Raw genomic sequence first — 20,275 nt, forward strand, 5'->3', positions numbered from 1 at the left:
AAATAGTCGTGGTAGAAACAAAAACAGTTTTTATTTTTCATATAATTATCAATATTGAGTATAATTATCTAATTTTGCTGCCTTTACGTCATTTTGTATTTCCACATTTCTCATACTTTTTCTTATTATGATGTGATCTATCTGTCCAGTCTTTTCTTAATTGCTGTACATGTAGATTATTTTTTATTTTTTGTTATTACGGATAAAGTTGCCAGAAATTTTTTCTAGCCCTGTTTTCTGATTTCCTTCTCAAAAGTCTCTGTTTTGGAGAATTAAAAAGTAAGGCAGAATATAGGAACTACAATGAGATTATGAGAAGGGAAGCAGATGGGCCAGGAACTCACTATTCTCATGGGTTGCAAAGTCTTTAAATCTACACTTGCTTCTCATTCCTTTTCTGACTTCAACTATCTCATATTTTCATTGACTCAGATATGGAAGTGTGATCTTAGGACTTAAAAGTATGGAGTCAACCAGACCACTTTGGGGATATCAGCCAATGGTATTGTGGATAGAGCACAGGACTTGGAAAGAGGGCGATGGAAGTTTGAATTGTGTCTCAGACACTTAATAGCTGTGTGACCTGGGCAGGTCACTTCACCTCTTTCAGCCTCAGTTTACTCATCTGTAAAATGGAGATAATAGGACCTACATCACAGAACTGTGAAGATCAGAAGATCTGTGAAGTACTTTGCAACCCTTCCTAACTAGCTCTTTGCTTTCTCTTCCTCCCCTCTAATTTGTTGCTTCTTATCTATTGGAGATTTGGAGACGTTGGACAAGTGTAAATCCAGAGTAAATGGGTTCTGAATGAGGAAGTAAAAGGGTTCTGATGTGAGCGAAATGCACCTGCTTAGGTGCCTCACCTTTTGTGTCAGAATCAGAACAACGAGTTTCTGACTCCTTCCTCTGCCACCTGCTGATAGTGTGACCCTGCACTGCTTAGCCATTTAACCTCTCAGGCCCTTTGGTACCTCTGTGTTGCAGTCCTGTCAACACACATTTAATAAGTGCCTACTGACTCTGTGCCAAGCATTGTGCTAAGGACAAATCAGGTACTTCTGAGATACCTAGAGACCGCCAGATGGTACAGTGAATGGAACACTGGACCGGGAGTCAAAAGACCTGAATTCAGATCTGGACTCAGGCACCTCCTCACTGTGTGAACCTGGGTAAATGGTTTAACTGTTTGTTTCAGTTCCTCCGTTTGTGAGATTGTGAGAATCAAATGAGATAATATTTGTAAATTGCTTTGCAAGCTGTGACACCTTACGTAAATGAGGGTTATTATTGTGTTATCACTTTTACAGCATTTGTATAGGAAAGGCTTCACTAAAGCTCACCAGTGAAATCACAGGTTTGGTTAAAAGTCGTTGGCTTCTGCGATCTGTGTGACATTCTTCTGGATTCTTGGCTGAAATGTGTGTGAGTAAGGGACTCCGAGGAGAAGCAGAGACTCTCGGCTGCTTGCTCTGCTTCACACATTTTACAGCCAGCCTTGATCTAATCTGCTGGCAGGGATTTTTCCTCAGGTTGTGTTCATCTATTGGGGAAAAATGATCTTTTGAGCAGAGATAGTAATGGAATCTTCTAATATCATTAGTACAGGCAGGTTTTGGTCAGGACTGTCTCTACCTTATAGATTTAGAGCTTCCTGGAGCTCTCAGAGGTTAGGTGACTGGCCAGGGTCACATCGCCAGTAGGTGCCAGAGACTGGACCAGACCCCAGGTTTTCCTGATTCAGAGGCCAATGTAGTATCTACTATGGAAGGCTGCCTCCCTATTGTTTGAATGGCACAGGATAATTCACAAGGCCAAAGCTAATTGCTAAATATGTTCCTGTTTTTTTAATTTGAAAATTAAAGAACTCAGATACTTTCTAAATGGAAATACTTGTTCAGAAAATACCTTTTTTTTTTTTTTAACATTTGGAAAAGAGTGCTCAAAATTCTAAGGAATGTTTATAGTGCTGAAACATAAATATAAGATTGTGATTTTCTGTGTGTGTAGCAAAATGCAGACTTGCCATACCATTCGATGAGGTTATTAGGGACCACTTCAGCATAACTGGGAGTTCCTGTAATCTGTTTCCTGTTTTCTTTCAGTTGTTGAAAAAGCTGGGTTTCAGATTGCGTAATATTTGCTTGTAGGCTTGCTTTAGTATACAAGTACAATACTAAAGCATTGGTTTTTTTCATAGTTATAGGGAAACCAAACTGAATAGCTTAACTGTATATTTGAAGGAAAGGGGTTGTCAAGTCTAAGTTAAAAATTTTAAGATACTTAATTAGCATTCAAGAACTGTTTAGATTTTACTATTTTCTTGGTACTGATATTGGACTTTAATATTAAGAAATAAAGCTTATAATTTAAAATAGAACATTGCTGTTTAAATGAATTCTGGTAAATATGTACTTGTTAAGTTTATTATGAGCCATCTGTGTGTTTTATCTATGAAGTGGACATTTAAAATCATATTTCTTTCACCTTGATTTGCTGGTGTTTTGTTTTTTGAATCTTAAGCAACTTTGTCATTCGTAGAGTGTTAATCTTATCCATGGTCATACAGCACTGACCTTTGGAAAGATGGTGTAGTATCCCTGGAAACATCATTTGTCTTTCCTGATGATTAAGTTAAGATTTCTAATCAAGATCAGTTCTAAGCAAGTAAGATAATTCCTTTATCGAAACCTGTTTTTCCTACGTTTCTTTCTTCTCAAATTCACCCAAAGATAAAACTAGACCACAGACTAGACTTGCAAGGGTAGTGAACATTGCAACCCAGAGGCTGGTAGAATTAAAATGTGGAGTTTAAAATGTATTGTGATCACCATTAAAAGAAAAACAAAACCACCCTGAGTTTAACATTTAACATCTGTTAAAAGAATCAGCCTTTCTGAGATCTAGTAACATATGTATTTTAAAGGTTATTTTAAACTAACTTTTATGGTTATTTTAAAACTAAGATGTCTTGAATTTCTTCCTTTCTTAACTGAAGCCTAGATTGATCTTTTAAAAGCTTTAAGTTAATATCAGTGATCTTATCTGGAATGAGGAGTTTATAACTTGAAATGTTATGAAAACAAAATTTAAAACAATATTTTGAATAGAATTATTAATAATAGGTAGAGAGAAGGAAAGCAGGTGAATAAATCATCAGTTTGAGTAACTGTTAATGTTTATTTCAGTGTCCTAAAGATACGTTGATCTATTTTTTTAACTAAAAATCTTTGTGACCTTTAGGGGGAAAGAAATAATGGCTTTGATGTACTCTACCATAACATGAAACATGGACAGATATCAACAAAGGAACTCGCAGATTTTGTGAGAGAAAGGTATGTGGTTTTTATATTAATATTTCATGTTAACTTTTTAAGAGGAAAACTGTTAAAGTGACATTGGCTTTTTTTGTTAAGTTTGTATAGACATACTTTGAAACTACACAATAAGTGTCAACCCTATAGTTTTCATTGTATGTGATAGGTAGCAAGGTGATATAATAAACATTTTATATGAAAGAATTTTTTTTAGACCACAAGTAAGAAATGCTATTTCTTTGGCTAAAAAGAATTGCTCTAATTCTATAATAAGAAAAGACAATTATCTGAAATTATATAAATCACAAAATGTTTATCTGATAGATATTACTTAAAAATTTCATCTTGATATATAGAACTGTAGGGTCTCTTTTAGAATATTATTACTGATGTCATGGTCTTCTTTGAGAATGAAGGACAAACACAACAGCTACAACTAATTTTGGGGCTATTCAAATAAGTAGATTTGGGTTATTAATGAAATTCAACTTTTGCAATGCTGTTTACAAGTCAGTTTGTTACTGGAAACACTTAACAGTGGTCTTATTGTTTTGAGCTCTTCCCCATTCTTAATATAGTTGTGCTTTGCTTTCATTAAAACAGAATTATTATCCCTCATTTGTCATCAGAGAATGAACTATTCAACATAAATTAATTTTCCTTGTAAATGAAACTTACCTTCACCTGGTTGAAGCCAATCAGGCGTTGTTAGATGTTTTTTAAATATTTATCTGAGATGTCTAGTGAAATGATTGAAGGATGAGGAGGAAGAGGGAGGGCTAAGCATTGTGTACGTGTTGGGGGAGGGCAGGTTGCGTGAAACAATCAAGAAAAGAGAAAGAGGAGAAATAGAATGGATTGTCTCTCGTTAGACCCTCTATCCTTGGGAATACTTCCATCTTCATCTTTATTATTGCCACTCATGAATTACCCTGTTTTCAAGGAAGTCTGAAATAGGGGTTCTTAACCTTATTTCTTTCATGAAGATCCCTTTGGTAGCCAATAGACTCATTCTCAGAATAATATTTTTAAATTTATACAGTCCATAGGATTAGAAAGGAAATAAATTATATTGAACGGTACTTATAAGAATATTTTATAAGAAAGTTCATGGATCCCAGGTGAAGATCACCAACTTTAGAATTTGCCCCCTCTAGGAATGTTACGGGCTTCTTATACATGAGCCTTGCCATGGAGAATAATAATATCAGTAACAGCTCACATTTATCTACTGCCTTTTTTTTACAAAGTGCTTTCCTTAAGACCAATACTCTGAGGTAGATAGCGTGATTTAGTCGTGTGTTTTACGGATGAGAAAACTGAAGCTTAGAGACTGACTTGCTTATGATTACATAGCTAGTAAGTGGTTCAGTTGGGGCTTGAAGTCCTATTTCTTGACTCTTGGTCTAGTGATCTCTCCACTATCCTATGCTGCTTTCTCGTAACATTGAAATAATTGGAAAGCTAAGAATAGCTCACATGAAATATAGGAGATTAGGTGCCCAGGTATTTGATGTAGATAGAGATTGAAGGGTGGGAAAGAGGTTAAAGTTATGTTGATTGAATTTGTTAGGGAAAGCTTAATGGAGGAAATAGGACTTGAGCTAATCTAGGAAAGAGGAGTAGAAATTGAATACATGGAGAGGGAGGGAATCCAGTTATCCCCAAACATATACATACATTTAGGGAATGATGGAACATCCGACTAGAGTCGATGGTTTTTATGTAGGGGCAGCGAGGTGGTGTAGAGACTAGAGCACTGAGCCTCAAGTCAGGAAGACCTGAGTTCCAAATGTGGCCTCAGACACTTAGTAGCTGTGTGACTCTGGGCAAGTCACTTAACCTCTCTTTGCCTCAGCTTTCCTCATTTGTAAAATCCCAGGGTTGTGAGGATCAGATGAGATAATAATTGTGAAGTGCTTGGCACAGTGCCTGGCACACAGTGCTTATGGAAGTGCTGTGATGGTGGTGTTGATGTTTGGAGTTCTTAACCTTCTTTGTGTCATGGGGTCTTTTGGGGAGTTCTGGTGAAGCCTTCGGACCTCTTCAGAGTAATACTTTTAAATGCATAAAACAAAATGCCTCGGATTACCCAGGAAACCAATTATGTGGAAATACAGTTTTCAAAATATATATAAATGTTCCCGGACCCTAGATTAAGAACCATTTCTCAATGTGAGAATAAAGGAAAAAGTCCAGACTTGTGATGTCATGGATGTAGGCAAGAATTCCAGGTGAAGAATGCGTGTGCACTGATGCATGTCAGCAGCTGCCTTGCAGCTCATGATTCAGAGAGATCTAAGTGACTTTCTCAGAGTCATGTAACCGGTACGTGTCGGAAGTAGCAAAGCTGAGATTTGGCTGGCCCTCTCTTACCAAGTATCTTTCTATTACTGCTTCACTGCTAATGCATATAGATAATAATAGGGAGGAAAAGGAAGGAAGCCAACATTTATTAAGAGCCTACTGTGTGCTGGGCACTGTGCTTTACAAATATCTCATTTAATCTTCACAACAACCTTGTAAAGGAGGTGCTATTACCATTCTCATCCTTTACTATTTCCATTTTACAATTGAAGAAACTGAGGGAGACAAAGACTAAGCAGTTTAACCCAGGATCACACAACCAGTAAGTGTCTGAGGTCAGTCCTTTCTTACTCCAGGGGCAGAGCTCTATTTTTCTCCACTATGCTACCCTGCTGAACAAATAATAGGAAATCAAATTGTACAAGGCAGGAGCTCTAAACCTGGGGTCAAAGGACCCTTGAATATGAATAAGGAAGAAAAATTGTATCTTTATTTTAACTAAACTCTATTTGAAATCTAGCATTTTCTTTAATTATTTAAAGACATTAGTCCTAAATGGGATCTACCAAAGGTGCCCGTGATGTGAAAAAAGGTTAAGAATGCCTGATACATGCCATTGAATGTTAATCAAAAAATGTTTACTAAGCGCGTATTTACTCCTTGAAGATTAGGGATTGTTTTATTCTTTGTATTTCTCTCTAGTCCCTAGCACAATGCCATCATAGGCACTTAATAAATAGTTGTTGATTGATTGATTGCCACTCTCTTCTCTTAGCTGAGAACGTTTCCTCTTTACCAGAAAAAAAAATCATATTGAAGGATTGCTCTTTATTCAAGTAGATATGGGAAATAGCTACTTCTTAATACTTTGAAAGACTGCTTTGAAAAAACCTTTAAAGGAAATGACTTCATTATTGATTTACTGATACCAGTTTGTCTGCTTTATATCTTGGGCTAGGTTGTGAGTTGTTCCCTTATTATTCATGTGCATCTCTTTCCCGAGCTTCCAGCTCACCTAGCCATAGATAATCAGTAACCCTTTGGATTCCCAGGTGGGCTTTCTGAATGAGAAAAGATTTTGAGCTGAAATTCATTAGAGTATATCTGTGTTAACTGCCTTTAAATCTGATTTGTTATCTCACTAAGTTATATACTTAGCCACTTCCTCAACCATTAATTAGCTTTTTCTATGTTGGAGAAATCTTGCATGGTATGACTCAAGGACTTTTTCCTTCCAAAACAGCAAATGAGACCAAGGAATTTAAATATTATAGCTTAAACATTTTGTTTTTATTATGAAAAAAAGATGAAGCTTAGACCCGGATCACTTAGTCCTTTCTTTTCTTCCTGTTCATTGTGCTTACATTTTCTCTTAATGGACAGCCTTCTCTAAGACCTGAAGACATGCCTCAGTATGGTCCCGTTTGTGCTCTCAGGTTTTGTGGAAAATTGGCTTTATTTCACACCATCTGCTTCTAGTCATAGCCTCCTTGTCTGTTCCCTTGTACTTCTCACTTTGTGAGAAACTGGTGCTTGCTGACCTTCTTGAAGTGAGTTCTGTAGGTTTGGGGAATATTTACCATGCCAGCAGCAGCATTGTTAGCTCTAGGAGAGCTCTGCCCCATTCTTAAAAAATTTTTACAAATTTCTCAACCCTCGCATTCCTTTCAAGCCATCATCCTATATCTCTCCTCCCTTTTTAGCTCAACTTCTTGATAAATTGTCTACTCTTGCTGCCTCCACTTCTTTTCTCTGTGTTTCCTCAGTTCCTTGCCATTTGATTTCTGACCTTATTACTCAGTTAAAATCACTGTTTCCAAACTTACCAATGATTTCTCTTTAAAAATCTACCCAGCTTCATTTTATTTATATGACTTTTATATCCTTTTACTTATTTTCAATGAACAGGCATTTATTTTCTCTTCCCCATTTCCTCCCCCTGTAACTAATATGGATAGACAAAACATTCCCACATCGGCCATGTCCAAAAGTGTATGTGATGTATCTTCCATTACCTTTCAGTTAAGGATGAGCAGCATAATTCATCATTTGTCCTACGGAATTGACCAGTGATCTGTTAATTGCTGAATTTGATGGTCTTTTTTCAGTCCTAAACCTTGTGCACCTGTTTGACACTGCTGACCAGCTTCTCCTCCTGAGTATTCTTTGTTCCCTAGCTTTTCATGACATTATTCTCTTCTGGTTCATCACTTCTTTCATCTCTTCTGCTGGTTCCTCCTCCTCATCATGCCCTCTCAACTGTGGATTTTTTCCAGGGCTCTTTCCTGGTCTTCTCTTCTTCTAAGCCTCTTTTTTAAATTTTAAATTAATTTGTTTGTTTTCAGTTTTCTGCAATCACTTCCATATATCTTAGATTTTCTCAGTTTCCTTCCCCCCGCCTCCCTGAGACGGTGTGCAATCTTATTACGCACTTATTAAATACATTTTCACCTTAGTCATATTGCATAGAAGAATTAAAATGAATGGAAGAAACCATGAAAAAAACCCCAAACAAAACATAACACAAGATAAAATAGTCTGCTTCATTCTGCGATCAAATTCCACAGTTCTTTCTCTGGATGTGGAAAGCATTTTGCCTCAAGAGTCCTTTGGGAAGGTCCTTGGATTGCTATGAAGGGCTAAGCCTACCAGAAAAATTGCTAGCACATTGTGGTTGTTGCTATGTACAAAGTTCTCCTGGTTTTACTCCTTTCACTCAGCATCAGTTCATATAAGTCTTTCCAGGCCTCTCTGAAGTCTTCCTGTTCATCATTTCTTTTTTTTTTTTCAAATTAAATTATTTCTTTTCGGTGTTCTACATTCACTTCCATATATCTTAGATTTTTTTCCCTTCTTTCCCTCTCCTTCCCCCCTCCCTCCCCACTCCTTTCCTGAGATGGCATACAATTTTATATAGATTCTATACATACATTCCTATTAAATACATTTTCTCCTTAGGCATGTTGCATAGAAGAATTAAAATGAATGAGAGAAACCATAAAACAAAATACAATAAAACGTAATACAAAAGAAAATGGTCTGCTTTAATCTGTGATCAAATTCCATAGTTCTTTCTCTGAATGTAGAAGGCGTTTTGCCTCAAGAGTCCATCAAGAATTTTATAAGTCCTTGCATTGCAATGAAGTATTAAGTCTGCCAGAAAAATTACTCACACACGGTGGTTGTTGCTGTGTGCAAAGTTCTCCTGGTCCTGCTCCTTTCACTCAGCATCAGATCATACCAGTCTTTCCTGGCCTCTCTGAATCTTCCTGTTCATCATTTCTTATAGCTCAATAGTATTCCATTACATTCATATACCACAACTTGTTCAGCCATTCCTCAGTTGTTGGGCATCCCCTTGATTTCCAGTTCTTGGACACCACAAAGAGAGCTGCTGTAAATATTTTTGTACATGTGGGACCCTTTCCCATTTTTATGATCTCTTTGGGATACAGCCCTAGAAGCGATATTGCTGGGTCAAAGGGTATGCACATTTTTGTAGCCCTTTGGGCATAGTTCCAAATTGCTTTCCACAATGATTGGATTAACTCACAGCTCCACTAGCAATGAATTAATGTTCCAACTCTCCCACATCTTCTCCCACATTTATCATCTTCCTGTTTCGTCATGTTAGCCAATCTGATAGGTGTGATGTGGTACCTCAGAGTTGTTTTGATTTGCATCTCTCTAATCAAAAGTGATTTAGAGCATTTTTTCATATGACTATGGATAGCTTGAATTTCTTCCTCTGAAAACTGCCTTTTCATATCCTTTGACCATTTATCAATTGTTGGAGCATGACTTGTATCCTTGTACATTTGACTCAGTTTTCTATATATTTTTGAAAAGAGGCCTTTCTCAGAGACACTAGTTGCAAAAATTCTTTCCCAGTTTTTTGCTTCCTTTCTAATCTTGATTGCATTGGGTTTGGTTGTGCAAAAACTTTTCAATTTAATGTAATCAAAATTATCCATTTTGCCCTAAATAATTTTTTTTATCTCTCATTTGGTCAAAAATTTCTCCATTCTCCACAAATCTGACAAATAGACTACGCCTTGCTCCCCTGTTTTGTTTATAGTATCAATTTTTATACCTAGATCATGTACCCATTTGGACTTTGTTCTTGTGTATGGTGTCAGGCCTTGGTCTATACCTAGTTTTAGACACACTGTTATCCAGTTTTCCCAGAACTTTAAGTTCTTATCCCAGAAGCTGGAGTCCTTGGGTTTATCAATCAGTAGATTGCTGTATTCATTGACTACTGTCTTGAGTACCTAACCTATTCCACTGGTCTACCCTTTTATTCCTTAGCCAGTACCAAGTGATTTTGATGATTACTGCTTTATAATACAATTTGAGATCTGGTAAGGCTAGGCCACCTTCCTTAGCATTACTTTTCATTAATTCTCTTGATATTTTGGACCTTTTGTTCTTCCAGGTGAATTTTGATACTACTTTTTCTAGCTCTAGAAACTAATTGTCTGGTAGTTTGATTGGTATGGCACTGAATAAATAAATTAATTTAGGTAGAATTGTCATTTTTATTATATTAGCTAGGCCTACCCACAAGCAACTGATGTTTTTCCACTTACTTAGATCTGACTTTATTTGTGTGAGAAGTGTTTTGTAATTGTGTTTACATAGTCCCTGGGTTTGTTTTGGCAGATAGACTCCCAGATATTTTATAGTGTCTAGCATAGCTTTAAATGGGACCTCTCTTTCTATCTCTTGCTGTTGGGCTTTGTTAATAACATATAGAAATGCAAATGATTTATCTGGGTTTATTTTGTAACCTGCAACTTTGCAAAGTTGTTTATTATTTCAGGTAGTTTTTTACTTGTTTCTCTGGGATTCTCTAAGCATATCATCACGTCATCTGCAAAGAGTGATAATTTAGTTTCTTCTTTGCCTATTCTAATTCCTTCAATTTCTTTTTCTTCTCTTATTGCTAAAGCTAACATTTCTAGTACCATATTAAATAACAGTGGTGATAATGGACATCCTTGTTTCATCCCTGATCTTACTGGAAATGCATCTAGCTTATCACCATTACACATAATGCTTGCTGATGGTTTCAGGGAGATACTACTTATTATCTTATGGAAGGCTCCATTTATTCCTATGCTCTCCAATGTTTTCTAGTAGGAATGGGTGTTGTATTTTGTCAAAAGCTTTCTCTGCATCTGTTGAGATAATCGTGTGGTTTCTGTTAATTTTGTTGTTGATATGTTCAGTAATGCTGATAGTTTTCCTAATATTGAACCAGCCCTGCATTTCTAGTATAAATCTTACCTGATCATAATGTATTATTCTCCTGATAAGTTGATGTATTCTTTTTGCTAATATCTTATTTCAAATTTTTGCATCTATATTCATTAGAGAAATTGGTCTATAGTTTTCTTTAAGATTCTTTCTTTTGGAGCTTCATCAGATCTCATGGGTTTAACTGTAATCTTTGAAGATGACTTTCTGATGTATGTATATCCAGCCAAGTCCCTCCTCTGAAGCAACAGTTCTGCAGCACCAGTTGCCTATTGGACATTTCAGACTTGATGTCCCAGAGATATCTTAAATTCAGTATACCTGAGACTGAAATCATTCCCTTTCCACCTAAATCATCTCTTCAAACTTCTCCTATTTCCTTTGAAGTCACCACTCCCCAGCCTGGTATCTTTGTTTTTCTTGACCTCATTAAAGGGACCATGCCCTGGCTACTTCTTAAACAGTCCTATTCAATGAATGGGTGTTGCCTCACCCTAAGTGAGTACCTGCAGAGACCTTGGTCTAAAGGGCCCAAGGTCTCCCAGTGCATCCTGGGCCATCTGCAGTCATCCTGAGGAATATCAGGTCACTGGATTCAGATGGCTGTGGAGGAGAAGTGAGGCTGGTGATCTGCACAGCCCTCCTTCACTCAAAACAAAATTAAGGGCAAGTCATGTCATCATTCCTCTGATGGCATGGTCTTCGGCAACGAAGGACGAACACAAACAACCTTTTCAGTTCTCAGATTTGTAATCCTGTGATTTCAGAAGATGGTTAGAAAAATGGATGGATGTGCTCTCTATGGGGAGAGTATAAAGAAAAGGAAAACAGGGCCTAGGATTTACTCTTTTTAGAACATCTCTCTATGATTTAGGTCAGGGAGAACAAGATCCAGAAAAAGGTATAGGAGATATTGGGATTGGATGGTGTCACAGAAACCAAAGCAGTAGAAGATAACTGAAAGGAAGTTGTAGTCAAGGTATCTATGGAAAACACCCTAATTTTAATTGTATTAGCTCTTTGAAGGTATAGATAATAAAATTTCACTTTTCACTCTTTTGATCCTTGAGTTATTTCTCTACGTTTCATTTTTCTGTTATGACTATAATAACATTTTGTCATGTTATTGTAGTTTTAGGTGGCTATGCCTACTTTGTTGTGGTTTAGAAGCATAAACTTTAAAAAGAAATTGGTCATTTAAGTAAAGCATGTAAATAGATAGCAGGTTTGTATTGAGTTTTTGTTCCTACGTGTTGATGGGGGCAAATGGTTTTTCTAGCTCATTTCTGGAAATTTATATGTTATGGCCTCTGACTTTGTGGAAAGGACTAGTTTCCCTTATATCTTTCCTTGATGCTCCCTTCTTACCCAGCAGCAACCCAGAGACTTAAACTGAATAGATGTATAAACCACAGTTTTTAGCACAATAAATTTTAGTTTGTGAAGGTAGTAGATACAGCTTCAAAGTAATTGGAATTCAGGAGCTGATTCATTATTTAAGTTGGGGTAGATCACTGGTCCTCGCTTTTCTGATCTGTGAAATGAGTGTAATAATGAGCTACTATATCAGAATTGTGAGGACCAATAAAAGTATGTAAAGCACATTGCAGAATTAATAAGTGATATACCAAGTGATTTAGTGTGATGATTCAGTAGTAGAGAACATAAGCATCACCCTTCAGTTTCCTGTTGAATCACTGAGTGCTACTAAATAAAAGAGGTAACTATGTTGTGGTTAATTATAGGTTCCACGAATCCCTTTAGAATAGATATGAATATTAATTAGCTCCTTATAATATGATCTGCTTGTAAAAGCATTTGAATCTGGAAAAGAAAATCTTGGTCAAAAATAGGCTTATTTTTAATGTAGTCATTTGAAGTGTCTCTGGTACTAATAGAGGTTTTCTAGTTTGATAGTTTTGGGGCGCTAAGCTGTAGGTATTGTTATGGGAATTTTGTTTCTTTTTAAACAGGGCTACAATAGAAGAGGCATATTCAAGGTCGATGACAAAACTAGCAAAATCAGCAAGCAATTATACACAACTTGGGTAAGTTAATATAGTTTGTTCCTCTTTTTGCATGATTTTATGTGCATCTTTGTATGTAAAGTGTATTTTTTATGTCTGCACATTGATAACCCTGCATATAGGCCATGTCTCTATAAGCTCTCATTGAAAAAAAAAATGGGTATACAATGAAAAATTACTATGGTAAAAACAAAATCCACTTTGGAGAAGCATGTAGTTTTTCTTTTTTTCTCCATCTTATTAATTTATATATTTTTAGTTTTCAGCATTCACTTCCATAAGTTTTAAATTTTCTCCCCTTCCCTTGCCAAGATGGCATACACTCTGATAAGATATATTTAATAGATTCCTATTAAACACATTTTCACATTAGTCATGTTGCACAGAAGAATTATAATAAATGGGAGAAACCATGAGAAAGAAAACAAAACAAAAAAGAAAATAGTCTGCTTCATTCTGCATTCTGACTCCATAGTTCTTTCTCTGGATGTGGATTGCATTTTTCAGCATGAATCCTTTTTAATTATTTTAGGTCCTTGCCTTGCTGAGAAAGGGCTAAATCTATCAAAATCAGTCATTGCACACTGTGGCTGTTATTGTGTACAAAGTTCTCCTGGTTCTGCTCACTTCACTCAGCATCAGTTCATATAAATCTTTCCAAGTTTTTCTGAAATCCACCTGTTTATCATTTCTTATAGCCCAGTAGTATTCCATTACGTTCATATACTACAGCTTGTTCAGCCATTGTCCAGTTGATGGGCATTCCCTCAATTTCCAGTTCTTGGCCTCCACAAAAAGAGCTGCTATAAATATTATAAATATTTTGCTATAAATATGTGAGTCCTTTTCCCATTTTTATTATCTCTAGCCCTAGAAGAGGTATTATAGACCTTTTGAGTATAGTTCCAGATTACTCTCCAGAATGCTTGGATTAACTCACAGCTCCACCAACAGTGAATTAGTGTTCCAAGTTTCCCACATCTTCTCCAACATTTATCATTTTCCTGTTTTGTCATGTTAGCCAGTCTGATAGGTGTGTAGTTTTTCTTTCCTAAAAGCAAATAAGCTTCTGTCCCACAAAATTTTGCATTATAGCAAGTTAAAAAAGATCTAAGAAAGTGGGAAAATTTTGAATAGTGAGCAAATATGAGAAATTGTATGTTCCTGGCCAAGGAGAAATCTTATACAAATGAATCATTCTGCAACCTCTCATTCTACATCCCGGGCAGTACCTGAATCATTTGCAGTTTGGAAGCCTAACAATCCGTAGGGTCTGTTATCTCCCTCTCCTTTATTACTTTTTCATTGATATTGAATTCTGTACAGTCTCCTCTGCAAGTAAAGGCTAAGCCTTTTAGGGAGATTAACTCCCTTTCTACCACTTGCCACAACTCACATAGCCTGTTCTTTCTTGCCTAGGGCAAATAGGAGAGAGAGGTGAGTTGATGAGTTTTTCTGTGAGATTTCTATGTCTAAAGCAGAGATTCTTAAACTGAGGTCCATGAACATATTTTTAAAAAATATTTTTGTAACCTTATTTGAATATAAATGATTTTCTTTGCAATCTGTATTTTATTTTATGATTTTAAAAGCGTTATTCTGAGAATGGCCCATAGGCTTTTGCAGACTGCCAAAGTGGTCCATGACACAGAACAGGTTAAGAACCCCTTTCTAAGGGGTTAGGAGGAAGGACACAGGACAGGACATTACTGGGAGACATGGTGGGGCATTTGCTTCTCTTACCTTGTAGCACCAGTATCTGGTGTCTGGCTTAGGGTCCTTTAGCGTGTTGTGGCAAGCTGTTGCTGCTGCTGCTGCTGCTGTGGAGGAGACCTTATTCCTCAGTGTTTATCACCCTCAGTATGTGATTATAGGCTGCCCACGGGTTTTATGCAAAGCCAGGTTGGGGGAGGAGGGTTGGGGAGGGCAGTTTGTGTTCCGATTAATAGGGTGAATATACATGCCCTAAGGTTTTTATTTTTGGAGGTTGTCCAGTTCAGATAGGAAACATTTAAATCAGTTAATAGATTTGAAATGAACCAGGCATTTGGTATTTCCTACTTTTATTAAACAGTTTGTATACATAAGTTTTATAGTGAGATGTTGTTATGGGTACATGCAAAGAATATAGAATGATCTTTAGATTTTCCTAAAGAGACTTAAATTGTTCCGCCATAATTTTTAAAAAATCAATTAAAACAAAACTTACTTTCTCTTTATTTGACTGAAAGGCAGTATTCTTTAAAAAAAATTTTATTTTTCATTTCTAATTTCTCCCCCCTTCCCACCCCCATTGAGAAAGAAAGACATACGATAGCCATTTTGCATGTGTTCTTACCATGCTATCCCTTCAGAAATGTAGCATCAGGAACAAATTACTGGAGATGCCATTAGGTGCTGCTTTAGCAGAGTACATATATATTTCCCTTCTTGCTCTGAACCCCTTTTTTGTTTCCTTTAGTGTAGCCTAAAAGGGCATTTGCTTTGCTTGCTGCTGCAGAGCTACAGACATGACTAACTCACACTGCATCTGTATTCCACAGAACCTCTGTTTCTTTTCCCATTAGATGTATTTGGTTACGTCTTGCCTCGTCCTGTATTTATGTAGTTGTTTTTTCCAAAAAACCTGAGTAAAGACTTCTACACTTGCCTGTATTGAACTTCTTCGTTCAGGTTGGCCTGCAGTTTGACTTGTACTCTTATAACAGAATCATTTTTTTCCTTCTTCCTTTGGTCCTCACTCAGATGTTTTCTACAGTGCTTTTCTTTTCAGGTTCATGGTTTTCTATACAGATGGATGTGTTGCTGCTCTGCTTCTCCTATTTAATCTCTTCTTTTTTCATAATATTTTATACCTTCCATTACTGTGGACTGTCATGAATTATAGGGTCACAGCTTTAGAGTTGGAAGGGGCCTTAGAGGTTGTCTACCAGCCCCTACATTTTAAAAATGAGCAGACTGAAGCTTAGGGAGGTTAAGGGACTTGTGCATGGTCATTGAGTTACTAAGTAGTAGCCAACTTCAAATCCAGTGCTCTTTTCATTGTACTGTCAGATCTTCTAGCAAGTCTCAGAGATACCTGTAAGACCACAATTACCTTCTGTTTTGGAGATCTCTAGCTTGCTTTATTACGATGTGAACTTTGGGAATTGATCTGTAAACACCTGAGGCCATGAGGATCATTTCTGCCCCTTTGTGTGTGGGGGGGTGGTGAGGAAGGGGTGGTGAAGGAGAGGATATAAAAGTGAAGAGGCAGGAGCAGAGCTGGGAGAGAAATGAGCATGAGTACATGTAGATTGTGGTCAGGAGGAACACACCATTTGGAGTACAGGGTTACAGGGATGGAAGCATCTCCAGAGTGAGATGACAGATGGGGTAGAGATGGAGAAGTCCAGAGGCAGGAGTAGGTCAGAGAGAGGAAAATAGTTAAATGATCAGGTAGCTTAAGTTAACCTTTAGAATGTTTTCATGCTTATTTTGAATTAATATCTGCTAAAATTGAGGAAAAATAGTAATAAAAAATTAAGATTTATGTAGACCTAACTATATCAGTGATTATTTGTGATTTTTTTTCTAGAACCTTTGCACCTGTGTGGGATGTATTTAAGTCATCAACAGAAAAATTAGCAAGCTGCCACTTGGAGCTTGTTCGAAAGTTACAAGAACTAATAAAGGAAGTACAGAAGTATGGAGAAGAACAAGTAAGAGCTCACAAAAAGGTATCTCTTTTCTCTTACCAAAGAATATATTGTCAAATATTGTTTTCCTGTTATTATATCATTTTGATGAATTACTTGTTGTTTAACAGACTAAGGAAGAAGTTGCAGGAACTCTAGAAGCTGTACAAAATATTCAGAGTATAACTCAGGGCCTCCAAAAATCCAAGGAAAATTACAATGCCAAGTGTCTGGAACAAGAACGTTTGAAAAAAGAAGGAGCTACACAGAGAGAAATAGAAAAGGTAGTTAAAATAAGTGGCTTTAAAATTTTGTTGTTTCTTTGATACTTCGATGGATGCATGATATCATCAGTGTGTCTCATATTCTATGCTATTTTTATGCATATCTTTTATTTTACATTTTTTATTATGAACTTAGTCAAATTCAGCATTTAAATAAACAGTATAGAAGATTGTATCTGAAATTTTGAACTTTTTAAAAGCATATGTTAAAAAAAAAATGAACCTGACCATCATCAATAAATATGAGTATTTCTTAATGTAATTAAGAATAGGGGATTGTGCATGACACTGTGAATCTCTGTTGGGTACAACTTTTTTTGGGGGGGTAGCTTTTTTTTAATTAAATCACATTTTTTTTCCAATTAGTAAAAATCCACTCTCCCACTTCCCTCTCACTGAGGGAAAACAACATCACCTAAGAAACCAAGTAAAGATAGTAGAGCAAAACTAATTTCTGCATTGACCATGTCCCAAAACTATGTCCTGATCTGGACCCTGAGATCATCACCTCTCTGGTATGCTTCATCCTGGTACCTCTGGAGTCATGGTTGGCCCTTAGGCTGATGACAACTGTTGAAGGTTAGGTAACTTTGAAGAGGAAAGAATGCTAATAACATTCATTGGGGAAAAAAAAGCATTTTTTGCCAAGTATTTCCAGTATTTGTTGGTGCCACGGGAATGTCTGTCACAGCAGCAACAGTAATAATGATGACAGCTGAAATCGAGAAAGCCCTTTGGAGCTCTGAAGCACAGTCCAGACTTGATCGCCTTTGGTCTTCACAATAACTGTGCCAGCTGGGCACTGCAGGCTGTATGGTTTTGTTTTTTCAGATGAAGGGAGGGTCAGAGGTTAAGTGACACAGACAGCAAGTATCAGAAGCAGGACTCAGAATTACAGAATTAGAAGGGACCTCCTGAGCTGGTCTAATCTATTCCTCAGGATCCTCTCTACAACATCCCTGACAAATCATTGTTCAGTCTTGCCTTGAAGGCCTCCAGGAGCAACTTGAGGTTGGGGATGTCATCTTTTCTTTAAAATTCCAGCACTTAGCACAGTTCTTGGCATGTCTTAGGGGCTTAATAAATGCTTCTTGACTTTGAGGAGAGGAAACCCTCCTGCCTCCAGAGGCATCCTCTTCTACCTTAGGACAGCTTTAACGCTTAAGAAATAGCAAGCCTAAATATGCAACTTCCACTCATTTTTTCCAACCTTTACGATGTGGGAGTTGAAACCCAAATCTTTCCTGACTTCAGATTCCATGCTCTTCCCAGTCCACCGCCCTGCATAACAGGAGAGAGGAGAAGAGGCCACATTCACAAATATGGGGGTGGGAGGAAGTGTTGGGAGGACAGTGCAAGTATTTGTCAAAGGAGGGCATTGAGGTGAATGTACAGACAGCACATCAGCATATATAAAGAAGTTCATGTAGGGAACATGCTAGATCAAAGACAGTAGTAACAAATGAACTACTTATGCTAATAGGAAGTTTTCCTCTTAGGTCTGTCTGTGATGATTTACTGAAAATATTTGGATTAGTTTCTTGGCTAACACTGAGGCTAAAATCAAGTCCTCTGTGAATAGGTATTAAGCACTTATTTGAGGATATTTATGCCTTTAATTTCTTCTTCTTATCTTGATTGCAATTGTTAGCACTTCTAAAACTATTTCAAATATCTATTAATAAAAAGCATTTATTAAAGCCCCACCATCTGGTGCCAGGCTGTGAGAGAGACAGAGAATCCCAGAATCTAAGGAGTTAATCTTGTAAAAAGCAGTGGGTAAAGGGCTTGGGGGGTGAGTGCACTGGGGGATCAGGAAAGATTTCACATGGGTGCTATATAAGATGAATTTGGAAGGAAGCTAGGGATTCTAAGAGATAAGAAGATTCTAAGCCTAAGGGTCAGTTCAGCCAGACCAAAGAGTACAGAAGGGGAGTAATATATAAAGAACCTAGAATATGGAAGTGCCAATTAAAGAGTGTATTTGATTCTAAAGGAAATAGGGAGCCACTGAAATTTGTGGAGCAGGGCAGTGATGAAGATAAATGTGCACTTTAGTAATATCACTTGTCAGAAAGGTCACACAGGCAGCGTCAGAATGGAGATTCGAACCCAGGTCTCTCCTGACTCCTCCACTACGCTTCCTTGCTTTTTCTGCCCTTGGATACTCGGGCTCTACGGTAGCATCTACTGTGCTGCTTTGGCTGTTAATCCAATATAATGGAAAGCCTGTGCTACTGATTTCCGGATCTGGAAGAATAAGTGGGGAGGCAGGTAGACAGTGGTTTGTCTGAAAAGAAGGTTGGGGTTTTAGTGGACTGCAAGCTCAGTATGAGTCAACAGGGTGATGGTCAGTAATGAGAATAAAATCACCTACTCTGTGGGGTTATTGTGCGGATCAAATAAGATACTACAGGTGACGGTGCTTAAGTAATAAATGTGATCTTACACTTATGTGTCACTTAACTTTTCAAACAATTCCCAGAAATCCAGGCTGCCCTCAGCCTTTCGTATTTAAAAGATACCTTGAAAGTCCCCTGTACACACTGTATGTATGTGTCATTACTTGTGAGTCTTTGTTTTTCTTCCACAGGAAAAAAAACAGCAATGCCAGGTTCATGGTAAAAAAAGTGTGCCCAGCCGCACATTGTAATAGAATTAACAAAGGATTCTAAAGAAAATCAGTTAGCTGAGATTAGTTTTGTACTTTGAAGAATGCCTGTCTGAGGAAAATAAAAGCTAAAATTACATAATGCTAATTTAAGGTTTTATAGCATTTTACACGTGTTTTCTCATTCTGTCCTCACAGTAACCCTGAGTGGTAGGTGTTATTATTATTCCTATTTGGAAACACAGGCTGAGAGTTTAAGATACTTGTTTAGGGTGGAGTCTGGATTTGAACTTGAGTCTTCCACAGCCAGCATTCAATCTCCTGCATCACCTCCCTTCATTTCATAATGTTGCATAATCCTCTGTATAGTTTATAGCTGATTTTATTTCAAAGAGCAATTTTTTGATTCAGAACACAAAAGGAACATGGTACATCTCACCCATTGAATAAAATTTCATTTTCTCCAGGACTAAAGAATTGTGAGTCTGTTAAATGTCAGCACATGTATCTTGTAGTCAGCATACCTCTCAGAATGAAAGACGTGGAGAAAAAGCATTATCAGTTACTATTTCATAGATTGAGTGAAAAGAAAAAACATAATAAAATATCCTGAGGCCAACTTAATGTCTAAAAAAATACATGTTAGATGAGTAAATGCTAATGATTAGAAAACTCTTCTCCTGTGTCTGCTCAGCGACTGCAGCAGCCCTGCTTAACCCCTACAACTTTTTTTTTGATAGTTCATTTATTTTTTTATATTCATTTTATTTATTTTTAATGCTCTACAATC

At 37.0% G+C, this 20,275-nt stretch overlaps 1 protein-coding gene across 3 annotated transcripts in view; it reads left to right on the top strand.

The window, feature by feature from the left end:
* Positions 1 to 20,275, top strand: part of FCHO2 (FCH and mu domain containing endocytic adaptor 2) — a 142,468-nt gene that overhangs the window by 18,926 nt on the left and 103,267 nt on the right. For all 3 annotated transcript variants that reach the window (XM_072606317.1, XM_072606318.1, XM_072606316.1), the window contains exons 2-5: positions 3,244 to 3,335; positions 12,860 to 12,934; positions 16,491 to 16,632; positions 16,722 to 16,874. In XM_072606317.1, coding sequence (XP_072462418.1) covers positions 3,244 to 3,335; positions 12,860 to 12,934; positions 16,491 to 16,632; positions 16,722 to 16,874 — 462 coding nt within the window. The remainder of the gene's footprint in view (positions 1 to 3,243; positions 3,336 to 12,859; positions 12,935 to 16,490; positions 16,633 to 16,721; positions 16,875 to 20,275) is intronic.

The sequence above is a fragment of the Notamacropus eugenii genome, chromosome 4, assembly GCF_028372415.1.
Source record: "Notamacropus eugenii isolate mMacEug1 chromosome 4, mMacEug1.pri_v2, whole genome shotgun sequence".
In the NCBI taxonomy this organism is placed as follows: Eukaryota; Metazoa; Chordata; class Mammalia; order Diprotodontia; family Macropodidae; genus Notamacropus; species Notamacropus eugenii.